The 13,004-nt window shown below is 39.1% G+C and overlaps 1 protein-coding gene across 1 annotated transcript in view; it reads left to right on the top strand.

Moving 5' to 3' along the window:
* Positions 1–12,490, top strand: part of LOC143102347 (collagen alpha-1(XI) chain-like) — a 126,698-nt gene extending 114,208 nt beyond the window's left edge. Inside the window, exons 59-67 of the mRNA XM_076265877.1 lie at positions 1,888–1,995; positions 2,294–2,347; positions 2,628–2,663; positions 2,757–2,810; positions 2,966–3,227; positions 5,117–5,229; positions 8,409–8,477; positions 11,406–11,639; positions 11,763–12,490. Coding sequence (XP_076121992.1) covers positions 1,888–1,995; positions 2,294–2,347; positions 2,628–2,663; positions 2,757–2,810; positions 2,966–3,227; positions 5,117–5,229; positions 8,409–8,477; positions 11,406–11,639; positions 11,763–11,909 — 1,077 coding nt within the window. The 3' untranslated portion in view covers positions 11,910–12,490. The remainder of the gene's footprint in view (positions 1–1,887; positions 1,996–2,293; positions 2,348–2,627; positions 2,664–2,756; positions 2,811–2,965; positions 3,228–5,116; positions 5,230–8,408; positions 8,478–11,405; positions 11,640–11,762) is intronic.
* The last annotated feature ends 514 nt before the right edge of the window (positions 12,491–13,004 follow it).

The raw sequence follows: 13,004 nt of genomic DNA, 5'->3' as shown, positions 1-13,004 counted from the left end.
CGGATTGGGATAAACGCAGAGACCAAATTTCCCTCACACCACTTTTCCATCAGAGACAAATTTTGTAAAAAGCATAGCTGGTATGATATAGAACATTATCGGAATATAGAATCAATATGAAAATGTTCTGCTTAACACAGATAGGAATGTAGCTCAGTCAGTAACAGGTCACTCTTTAATGCAGGAATCTGGGGTTCGACTCCTGCTTGCTGCATCAATTTTGAAGGTGCATTTCTCACAGCTAAATCAAGCTAGATAGATAGATACAGTAGATATAGAGATAGAAGGTCGGGCTTGTGGAGCTATAGGCTACATGGTCCTCGCTTTAGATTGGGGGGCTGCAAAATTTACTACAAATAGGTAAGAAAGGTCTTATAAGCGTATTAGTTATCCACCTCTTTGTCTTATACACCATTAACAAGCTGCTTGTTAACACTTACAACTGTTAACAAATATGCTTGTAAGTAACTTAAAAGGCTGCTTACTAACACTCACAAGCTGCATGTTAACAGTTAGTTAATGTTATTAAAGGATAACAACAGTTAACTAACTGTTAGTAATGAATTCTTAACTGCTTATTATGCACTGTTAATACCTAATAAGCACATGCTATTCTAAAGCTTTACCCAAATTTGTCCTAAAAACCAACACATTTGTCTGGCAGTATGTTGAATAAATTTGTCTTAATAAGACTCCTTAAAATAAGTAAAACATTTCTTAAATACAAAAAACAATACCAAATAGATTTTTTTTTATCTTAATAAGATTAATAACACTTGGTTAGATTTTATTTTTTGCAGTGTAACACTTGGTTAGATTTGACTTTTTGTAGTGTAGACTACAGGGTTAATCTTCCTGGATCCATAAACCTTGGGACCAGCTTCTTAGATTCAACCCCGTGGTGCAGGTCGCAGGTGGAGAGCCAGACCCTCTTGCCTGATATTGCTGCTTGGATGAACACATCAGAGCTGGACATACTCCGCCAAACTGGTCTGCAGCAGGCTTGTGCAAAATTCCAGAATTGAATTGAAACTGGCTCTTTAATTCCAATTCAATTCTTGAATTTCACTTGCATTTCAATTGAGGTAGCAAACAGGAAGCAAAATTGCAATTCGAATTGTGCTCAACCCTGGTCTTCAGTGCTGAACTTGGGGGATGACATTCAGGGAGATGTTTAGGGATAGGCAAGGGATAAAGAAGACCTTGAGATCTCAAGGGAACTTTACACTGAGAATAGACTGGACAGGCTGTTGAAAAGTTTGGCTTCAGGTTCTGCTAGCTGTTAGACTACTCAAACTCAAAAGAACTCACAGTAATGAGGTTCCTGTGGCTCACACAAACCCATGGAGCAGTGAAGGGAGCGGTCTATTTATTTGACAATTGAGTTCAAATATCAACAATCTTAATCCAGTATTGTTAACCCTACATTGTTATGCTTGTAGTGGATAAATATTTGCATAAAATAGCTATGTGCTATAAACAATATGATTACCAACATATACCTTCACTGTGCTTGGTCTTGTGCTTGGCTATCACAACCCAATTCATTTTACAGTTCAGAACATTATAGTTTTAAGGTACATCTTTGTTAGATTTATCAGCAAAGCATACCTTTAACTTTGTTATCCAAGGAGCATTTTCTTACTAGAACTTATAGTGTTCTATTCTGCTCTTGTACATACAAAAGCTCTAGCCACATGTTACTTTCGGAGCTCTGTCCACTAACCTATGTTTTTTTACTGTAAATGAGAGATAGGGTGTAATAGAGCCACATTTTATGTGGCTGTTGGCATTGCACACCATTATTACAGAAACAGACTCCTGGTTGTTTGTTAGTCAATTCAGTCATATTAAGCCAGAGTCATTTGATTATTTCTGGATCTCCAGGGTCATCCAGGTCTGATTGGGTTGATCGGTCCTCCTGGAGAGCATGGCGAGAAGGGAGACCGTGGTTTACCTGGTGCACAAGGGGCAGGAGGAGCAAAAGGAGAGGCTGTAAGTAATTTTAGCAAAACCAGAAGATAAGACAACCTGTCATAATTGTGAGATAATCGTCTAAGGAATAGTTAATACCTGTGCTGCAGTATCTAATAAGCAGGGGTGCACTGATACCACTATCTATCTCAAATTAAGCACTACCCAAAACGTGATATTTTTCCCTAATGTCCAAACTTTGCATTAGGTTAGCACAGTATTACATAGTTAATGTTCATTAAATCTGAGGATACTGAATTTTTTGCATAAACTACACATTTTCCCGGGGTATAGATTTATTGATTGATGTGTTTCACAGGGTCTCGGTGGAACTTCTGGTCCCATTGGCCCTCCTGGTCCTCCTGGTATTTCTGTAAGATGTTCTGTATTCCAACATTGCAGATACCATTATGTGTCAAGGCAGTTACATCAACCCAGATATGAGACTATGTGGCATTATTAATGCATTACAATTCAGCTATATTAAGTACAGTATTTTGTGGTTGCTATTGTCTAAGTCTTTTGAAACAATACTTTATACATGTATTTTTTTTAAGTTGTCAGCTTGTGAAAGCAGCATTATAGTATTGTTCATAGAGGCTAGATCTTAACTTTCAAAAGTAGAACTCACTCAATATTTTCTTTATATTTAGGGACCAGCAGGAGCTAAGGGATCAAAAGGATCAGCTGTAAGTGACATAATTTAATTTGATGGGATTCTGTTGATATTAAAATCAACCTCTGTCTCTAGAGGGATATCACATCACACTGCTTTCTTTCAGGGTGCTGTTGGTCAGAAGGGAGAGCCAGGCATGATTGGACCCCCTGGTCCTCCGGTAAATAACACTTTTTAAAATTATAATGCAAATACTGTAGGTTGTGGTATAAGGTTTAACTCACCAACCAGTATGATTAATTTGATCAAACTCTATATTAACAGAAACCGTGATGATGATGATTGCCTCTAATGTCAGGTATTTATTTTATAAAGGGTCCTGCTGCGGATGTTATTCAGCCCCTACCCATACAATCTGCAGGAAAGACTAGAAGATCCTCTGATGTTCAGGGGGATGGAGAGGCTGCAGGCGTGATGGACTATGGTCTTGAGGGGCAGGAGGGCTTGGAGAATGTATTTGAATCCCTTAAGAACCTCAAACAGAATGTTGAGCACATTAAATTCCCATTGGGTACCCAGGACCACCCAGCAAGGACCTGTAAAGACTTACAACTTAGCCAGCCAGACTTTCCTGATGGTATGATATTGAAAATAAATACAAAAATTGGACTTTTGAATTATGGACATTCTGTAGAGCCAACTGTGTATAGACTGTATATGGGGACAACAGCTTAAATGTTTTATTTGTAAGGAGATTTCTGTTCTTGCCAAACTAGAACATCCTACTGAAACCAGCAACAGTAGAAAAATAAGGCTGGTATATGCAGCAAATTGTAGACAGTTTGCAAATTTGAATTTGCACTGCAGGCCAGTCTGGCAAGGAGGCCATTGACACTCATTTCCAATTTTCCAAAAACCCAGGAACCAATCACAATCACTTATCCAGAATGAGGTGGGGTTTAAATGATGAATGATTACAGATAGAGCAGTGTATTCAACGCAACCAATGGCTGAGCCGACGGCAACAGGGTTAAACACACATGGACGTGTGTTTTCTTTGTAATTGAGAAACAACTGCATTCAAAAACCTGCATTCAAATTTCTTTACAAGAAATATTTGATTGCTGCACTACTGAAACGATTTTGTAAGAATTTAATGCACCAATTTAAATTTAATTTCACTGCTGGTTTATTGCCCTTGATGATATTTGAGAAGTGGTCTGGTGTTAACCAGGTTACAATTTAATGGCTAATAAAAAAAAACAGTTCAATCATTTTCACCTGGACAGACATGTGGACGGTTTCCACTGTAATAGCTTATTAGACATTTAATAAAGTGGAACAGATGTTTCCACAGACAACAAGGGATCCATGGTCATCTTCATTACAGGGTTTTTCGATAGCACAGGGAAAAAAAGACTACCACAACACCAGGGAGCTCCTTGGATTTCTCTTCGACAGATCTTAATAGAAATCCCCAGTTGGTATTGCCAAATAAGAATATTTTTAGCTCGTTGGTCTGAAAGGCATCTGTTTTATGACGGGATTGGCAAAACAAGCAAACAGAGTGCAACATTCATAGCCTGACGAGCCAGACCCACATTAAAATGTAGGGTCTGGGCACTCACCGTTCGCAGTGCTCAGTCCGAGGGGCGGGATAATCGGTTGTCTTTCAAATTCCCTCTGCACGCAATAGGACAGCGCTGAGTCCCATGCGTTTTCCCACCAGCGGTGCTAGTTGGCTAGTTCAAACTTTTGCCATCTTAAAACAAGCTTAACTCGTGTCACACTGTTGGCCAACAGCAACATCCATCTTCTTTGTTTTCAAGTAGCAGGGAATTCAAGCCAAACCGTTGCAACTCTGCCATCAATCATTATGTTAAGCCCGCCTAACGACTCAATACACGATTTGATTGGCCTGATAGAAGTTTAATTTTTCGAGCTCACAAGCCAACGGAGAGTTGCTAGACTAGCCCTGGAAGCAAATGTAATTTGCTGCCATTAGGGTGCATCTAGATTTCTAGGCTACAACATTCACAAAGTCTGGTGAGAAATGTCCAATAATCCCTTGCATTTGTGATAAATGACCCTAAAGTACATTCAATATCCTAGATGTCCATGGATCCCAAAGACCTGTGAAATAACAGTGTTAAGTAGAGATGTATTTATGTAAACCGGAGGGTTGCTGGTTCGAACCCCGACCAGTAGGCATGGCTGAAGTGCCCTTGAGCAAGACATCTAACCCCTCACTGCTCCCCGAGCGCCGCTGTTGTTGCAGGCAGCTCACTGCGCCGGGATTAGTGTGTGCTTCACCTCACTGTGTGTTCACTGTGTGCTGAATGTGTTTCACTAATTCACGGATTGGGATAAATGCAGAGACCAAATTTCCCTCACAGGATCAAAAGAGTATATATACTTATACTTACTTAATTATTTCATTTTGAGAAATACCAAGTGTACTTTTAACATTTAAGGCATGCTTCTGTAAAGGACATTCCATGACTTATTACCTTTTTCTGTATACAGGTGAATACTGGATTGATCCAAACATGGGATGCACAGGAGATTCCTTCAAGGTATATTGTAACTTCACAGCGGGTGGTGAAACTTGCATCTACCCCGACAGGAAGTCCACAGGGGTAAGTGTCACTTAATAAAATTTGCATGATAGAAATTCCCTTAATCTTCTGCAGTCATTTTTCTATTATAATAAATAATTGAGCTTTAAAGATATAGTAACCTGTACAACAGTTTGCCAATTTTAAAAAGCTATTGGTTCTGGTATCATTTTCAAATTATTGTTCATATTGCCAATTGAAGAACACCCTTGTCGTTCCACATGTCCATTTGATTGGATGTTGAGCTCAAATTTTAACAGCCTCTTGTGGAATGGAAAACAGAATCATAGACAGGACTTTTAACATAAAAAATAGGAAATCTGGCTCAAGTATGCAGGTGCATACCCCATTTGGGTCTATGTGCCCACAGACACCCAGGTTCAATTCTACCACCCACTCATTTCCTATCAACTTCTACTATTCTATTATATGCAGTTAGGTTGAACTATTTATTCATTTCTGGATGAGGGGCATTTAATGAGTCATCACGAGCGGCTATATCACAGGACATCCCCACTTAGGTGCTTCACTCGCTTTTTTCATTGAATCGTCTGATGTGAACATTCCATTCATTCAAAACAAGAGAGCAGAAATTTCATAATGACACATTTGAGTGAGGAAATGTAGTAAATACAGTGTAACATGAATGTTCAATTTAGATGTAATGACAAGTAAGTAGGCTATGTGCACAGGCAAATGCTCTCTTCCAGTGGTTCTGCTCTGCTTGTGATCCAGGCTCACGGTCGACTGCAATTATCTGTCTGTTTGTGGAATTTTCTGAAAGTGTTGCTGCACTGCAGAAACGTGTTGAAGTTTACATGGCAAAAATAATCCAATACGCCTATCTCATGCTGATCACTGTGGGACTCTGTACACCATGCCAAACACTATCTGCGGATATAGAGGCTTAACTACTTGATACCTATACCCGAGTTACCTATACCCGAGATGCACTGCTAGCACAGACAGCCAGACCAATTCCTATGAATCTGCCCGAATGTGTGAGGCTGCGGCGGAGTATGGCAGCGTCTGCGTCGAAATGGGAATGACTTTGCCTACCCTCAATGATACTATGCGATGCAAGATCACTTCGAGCCAAAATAGAGAACTGCAGGTTAATATCAGGGCATGCTTAGAGAACCGCACCCCAAGTGTGATATATTCACAGAAACTTGGCTACACCAAACCTCCTTGATTAATATAAAGGATTCTCTCTCATTTGAGCAGAGATGAGTGAACTAGCCGGAGCTAGAACTAGAGATGGTCTGGCTGTGTATGTGAGTGTGCACCAGTCATTAGTTTGGGAGACAATCTGCTGCCCTAATGTTAAGACCTTGCTGCAGCCCATATTGCAGACTGTGCACATCAAGAACTAATGCAGTCACCGGGTGCCCCTGTTTTTAATTTTGGTGACTTTAATTTTTGCAAATTCTAACTGCCTTGGTTCAAACAATATGTAAAGTAACATTTTAGGATATCCAGTGTATTTCCCAGCCAGTGATCTATCTTGCGCGTACTGTAGTGCTCTAGAATATTTTACAATATTATCCACTTAATCCTGACATATACAACCATGCTGAATTGCAGTAAGCCACAGGTGAAAACAGTGACTGTGGTCTGATGATGGAATACAACCAAGCTTAAAGGATGCTTCCTATGCACAGATTGGAATGTTGTTAACAATACTATACACGGATGTAGGCCCAGTTTATACTGTGTTGCTTGAACTTAGTTCCTAGCCTAGGGAAGAGTGCATATACTGGGCTAGGCTTAAACAGGGCTAAACCTGGAACTTGAGCTCTAGAAACAAGCCCTGGTGCTGGGTAAAAAGTGGTACAAAACTCTGGGGGCCTTATCTCGGCGATCTAAAATGCATGGTCACTGGCAAATAGCTTAGGGGTTTGTCCAGTACAACGTTATCAAACGTCTGGCGCCTTGTGCAAAAAGGCGGTTCCTATGTTTCTTAATCAGTCATGGGTGTGTTTTGGGCGTAACATCCTTTAAACCAATGAAAATGACATCGGTCATTCCCTTTAACAGCAAGCAGCGCAACTTCAAACAGCGCATCGGTATTTTGATAGTCAGCGGCGCATTTGAAGGAATGTGCTTACATGCGAGACCACATGGAACACAACCTATTGGCAAACTTTTACATCTTGAGAGAGTTCCTTCTAGGTAAATATCCTGTTAGCTCACGCATCATGTCTATCATTAATGTAGTCTACTCACCAAAATCATGGAAATAAACCTTTCAGTCACTTTATCTCTTCTATGACCCCAGACAGATTTCCTTTGATTTGTTAGTTTTTTGAACATTTATTTTATCTAATGACATAAAATACATAATGAATTGCATTCATATATCCTTGGACTATGAACTATTTTCATCTAAAACCGCCTAAACCGCCTAAAACCGTGAGAATGAAAGCTAATTACTTTCACGTTTTTCTTAAAGTGACAGGCACTCAATTAGACCTACACACCACCACTGTAATGACATTAAAGACAAGTGTAATAGCTAAAAAATCAATATGAAGTATTCAAATTACTAAATATTTTTTAGCTATTAGTAATTATGCAGATCATAAAATAGGCTGCTATAACTTAACAAAATATATAAAGTTTATGAATTCCAAAATATTACTGATGGCGTCAAGGTGGTGGGGGCCCCAAATCCAATCAATACTGTCATTCCCGGACCATGCTCAGCTCAGACACGGAATGTATATGGAGAGAGATAAAAAGGTGGCCTTAAAATTGTGGCGGCGCAATACAAAATTTGGGTACACCTAAAGTTTGTGCTGGTGCACCTAAATAAAAAAGTTAGGCGCACCAGTGCAACCAATGCAAACATTTAGTCTAGAGCCCTGTATATAAATATTTATAATATATATATATGTATATATATATATATATATATTTGTAATCAGTCTGCTCTTGTAATCAGTCTGCTCTTTCTGTCCAGATTGTTGTATACGTTTTGCATGGTCAAATAACTGTATATATGGGCAAATTGAACATTTTAACTAACATTCAATCAGAAAAATCAAGAATTCAACAAAGCTGTGGCATAAGGTATTCTAACAATAGCTTTAAGAGGTTACTTTTTTGTAAGTAAATAGTGAATATGTGAATTATATGTGTTATATATGTGATGTTCATCATTCCATGTCAATGTACTTTTTTTGTTTCTGAAACAGGCTAGAATTTCTTCTTGGCCAAAAGAATCTCCAGGATCATGGTTCAGCGAATTTAAGCGTGGAAAAATTGTAAGCATACATGAATTTGTTTTTGTCCTTGCATACATCACGTACATTTTCCCTCTCAAGATTCATCATTAAAATGTACCATTTAAAATGCTACCTTATCAGATATAACACTGGACCTTTATTTTGATAGACTTTATTTCATATCAGTCATTGCCATGGACATAGACAATTTTTATGTGACAGGTCATGTTAGTCATAATTTTAGCTGTAAACGCAATTAGGCTACAACCCTGAATATTTAAAGTAGGACATTGATTCACTTAATTTGAGACAAAATGGGACAGAAACCCCAGTGTTCACTGAATTGTTGGCACATGAGAGAAAATGCCACATGGAAACAAAGCACCCCGAGGTTGTGATTTGTGAGGTTATGCGGTTCCCATTACTGACCAAAGATTGGTGAGAGGGCTCTTTAACATAGGCTGCAGTCAATGTGATTTGAAACATGGACAAGCATATAAAGACTATAGTCTCCTACTTTGCTTTTGTAAAATGGATTTGGTGAGTCTTCAATAGTTCATTTTCCAAGCATTTACATGAAGCACATGATATGCTGAGCCGACTGAAACACATTCCATTCAAATAGCTAGGTGACTAGGTCTACTATGGCTCATAATCAGTTTTTTTATATGGACAGTATGGGCAGCTGACAAGGGCGGCATCTTGCCGAGGGCGGCATCATTTGTGATCTCAAAAAAAAAAAAAAAAACTCGGAGCTCTAATCCTGTACGTAGGCCTACATTTTTTAACAGCTTTATTCGTAAAGTCATTCAATATTACAACAATAAAAATAGCTTGTGTATTTGTGTATCATCTTGAGTGACATGCTATACGCACTAGGCATGCTAGAGGGTAATTGCAGCCCGGTAAACTCGGGTGCTCCGCCTCCTCCTCATGTTTGATGTCAACAAATAATGTTAAGCTTATCAACTGATTTTGCCTACTAAATGACATGAGTAGTCTGAAATGTCACACAACAGAACCTAGGCTTATTGCTATACTTTTAGCCTACAGTTCAGCGTTCAAACAAATAGCAGTGTGTTTAAAAAAGTAAATAAAGGATGGATTCGCAGATCGTGGTCAGAGAATTTATCTGATGTCCAGCAATCTTGCTGGCCATGTGAACTATCCTGTGTAATTTAATGTTTGTCACTGACAGTGAAAAATACCAGGAAATGGAGCAGAAAGTACTAAAGTTACTAAAATCTGTTTGTGTCTAGCAGAGTATAGCCTACATGCATCTGCACTCGCCTATTATTAACTCATAGGCAAAGTGAAACTAACTTTACCGTGGTCTCATAGTCAATGACAAAACAGTTCTACACAGTTAATTACTTTCTCTATTGACTGACGAGGGGTTACTTACCTCAATAATGTTTGTATGACTAAATAAAAATCCTAAGGATATTTATATTTATTTTAAAGTAGGCTAGAATAAATGATATGTCTAAGGGGTGATAATTAAGTGTGTGGATGTGTGTTGGACATGTTGGTCATATGTAAGTAAGTAGAAGTGGTTTGCAGTGCTGTGTGTCAAAAAGATGTCTATAAACGGTGGGATAGAGAAAGAGTGATACAAGGGATGCCGATGATTTATAGGCCTACTCCGGCACCAGGTGAGGCCAATCTCCCTTAATTGGTCTCCCCACTGCAGGCCAGCAACCTGCCCGTGTGGCCACCACGGATAACAGCAGACGGCCCGTAGGGGGAGCAGAGGGGCGTCACAGTGTAATATAGCGATTTTTGGATCATGTCCCAGACCACACACCTTATGTTGTTAATTGCCACACCCCTGGGCGCAAGGTTTAATAAAAGTGGAGCACATGGCGAAAAATTCCTTACTTTACATTACGTTACATTTGGTTGCCGCTTTTTAACCAAAGCGTCTCACAACACGGTAAACAATTTAAAGGTAGAGTACGATAAGCACAAGTTAGTGCAGCAAGTTAGTGCAGCAAGTTAGTGCAGCAGTGAGTGCTATTTTCATACAGTCAAGTTAGTGCAGCAAGGAGTGCTATTTTCATACAGTCAAGTTAGTGCAGCAAGGAGTGCTATTTTCATACAGTCAAGTTAGTGCAGCAAGGAGTGCTATTTTCATACAGTCAAGTGTCAGTTCTAATCAGGTGAAAAGTGCTAGAATTAGTAAGGCTAGTGGTAAGTAGTGCTACTAGAGGAGATATTCTCTGAAGAGCTGGGTCTTCAGGAGTTTTTTGAAGATGGAGAGGGATGTCCCTGCTCTTGGTACTGGTAGGGTGTTCCACCAACGAGGAACAACAGATGAGAAAAGTTTGGATTGGTCTGAGCGTACGATTGATTGGTGGCAGAGCTAGATGTCGATTGACTTTATTGAGTGTAAGATAAGAGTAAGACTTGCGTCACGCTTTGCGCCACCTTGCACCGGGTGCACAATAGGCCCCTAAGTTTGTAACTAAATGAGTGTTGATACACCTCTGTGATAGGGTAATTGATGTACCCTATCCTCTATAATTAACCAATGCACTTGTGTGTGGTAGGGGTAAATGGTATATAATTTCTGTACAGAGCCATTACTGACGCTGTCTGCGTCAAACCGTCACCAGCACCATTAAAGCTTGGTTAAACTATTCCTGTCCTCCGGTCCTTCCATGGGTTCAGTCTTTTGAAGTGGCCCAAAACTTGCTATTTATTCTGAAGTCCTGCTCCATGAGCACCGTTGGGCTAGAGTGTGAGAGATATCCACTTCATTGAAATGAAAAACTGAATTAATTATTAAAAATATTTGTGAGATTATTTGACTTTAGAGTTTCCAGTATCATCTCAACATACCCAGAAATGTTGAATATTTAAGTGTATTTATGAAGTACACATAAGTATAGTTTGATACATAGTGCTATAAAACACCATAAAACATTTGTATCCTCTCTTATTCTATCCTCTCTTATTTTATAGCTGTCCTATGTGGATGTGACGGAGAACACCATCAATTTGGTTCAGATGAATTTCCTAAAACTTCTAAGTTCATCTGCTCGACAGAACTTTACCTATATGTGCCACCAGTCAGTTGCATGGTATGATGCTAAAACTGATAGCTATGACAAGGCTGTCAGATTCCTTGGCTCCAATGATGAAGAGATGTCCTATGACAACAATCCCTTCATCAAGACCCTCTCTGATGGCTGCTCGGTAATCTTACACAAGACATCCACACAGCAATATAACATCCATACTACAATGTCACATGACTTGTACTTACCAAAACTCACTTGAGCTATTCAAAAATGTTGATGCACTACTTTCCTCTTTCAGCTGCGACAAGGCTACTCTAAGACAGTAATGGAGATAAACACCCCACGAATTGATCAAGTACCAATTATTGACATCATGCTGAATGACTTTGGGGATCCTAACCAGCGATTTGGGTTTGAAGTGGGGCCTGTCTGTTTTCTTGGCTAAAAAGTACCATGTCATCTCACCATGCTGTACAGGAAGACAAACCATTACCACCTACAACATGTATGATTTGTATTTTTGAGGAATCCAATAGAGAGAGTGTGCTGATGTATTATTTTTATTATTGTTTTATTGTAGTTTTTTTTAATGTGGAAAGTACATTGCCCTTGTAGGGCAACTTAAAGAAAGGGTGATGGAGTACCCTCACTTCAAAGAGCAATGAACAATTTGATACACATCAAAACCCTTTCATATGTTTTTGTCCAGCCTTTTTCCCTTGGTAAGGTGATCTGCATGTAAAAGGTGCTATTAAAAAAACAAATGTTTTTTTTTTTTTTTGCAGAAGAGGCAGAGAGGATTTGAAAAGAGGGTTTAGACTTGTGCATGTTTGTTTGTTTGTTTATTTTGACATATATTTGTCATATTGTTGTTTTTAATGGCCATGGAAAACAGAGTAGCCCAAAGCCAGTTAATCTACTTTTACAAAACATCTGTAAATATTAGATACGTTCAGCAAGAAATTAATATGGAGGATTGGGAATAATTCATCTACAAAGTTGTTTATTAACCATGATAAATGCCATCTGATGACACAGAACATGAAGTATTTGTGATGAAAAATGCATAATTATTAAAATGTGATTTTGAACAATGCCATAATGACTTTTAAATCAATGAAATTACTGAAGTAGTTAATAGTAAGCATAGTCATTCAGGCTTTTCAGTAGAGCTAAGTGTTGTCACAGAGGCATGTTCAAAAACGTCATAGCAGCAATAAAAAAAATCAAACCTGAAAAATTAGACATTTCCACTGAAACACTTGTGCTTGGGTAATTCGCCTTATTCACCCGGCGGCCAGAACGAAGCTAAAGGGTACACTTGCCATTACACCTCAGTCCAGCAGATGGTGGTGATAATGCACTCCGTTTGCAAACTGCCAAAGAAAAAGCTCACCGAAAAAGAAGGGTACACTCAAAGATGGTTGATTACGAAGATACTTCCTGAGAGGCCATTTCCTGTCCCTGGAAATATATGCAAATAGGGTAGCAGTAGTGGTGCCCTTGAGCAAAGCACTTAGCCCTTAATTGCTCTGTGGAC

This window comes from Alosa pseudoharengus, unplaced genomic scaffold, assembly GCF_046254945.1.
Source record: "Alosa pseudoharengus isolate Yale_2024_CS ecotype anadromous, Long Island Sound unplaced genomic scaffold, YU_APseudo_1.1 YU_APseudo_1.1_scf_4, whole genome shotgun sequence".
Lineage (NCBI taxonomy): Eukaryota > Metazoa > Chordata > Actinopteri > Clupeiformes > Clupeidae > Alosa > Alosa pseudoharengus.
Note: the sequence above shows the minus strand (reverse complement) of the source record. Positions and strands in the feature narration are given on the sequence as shown.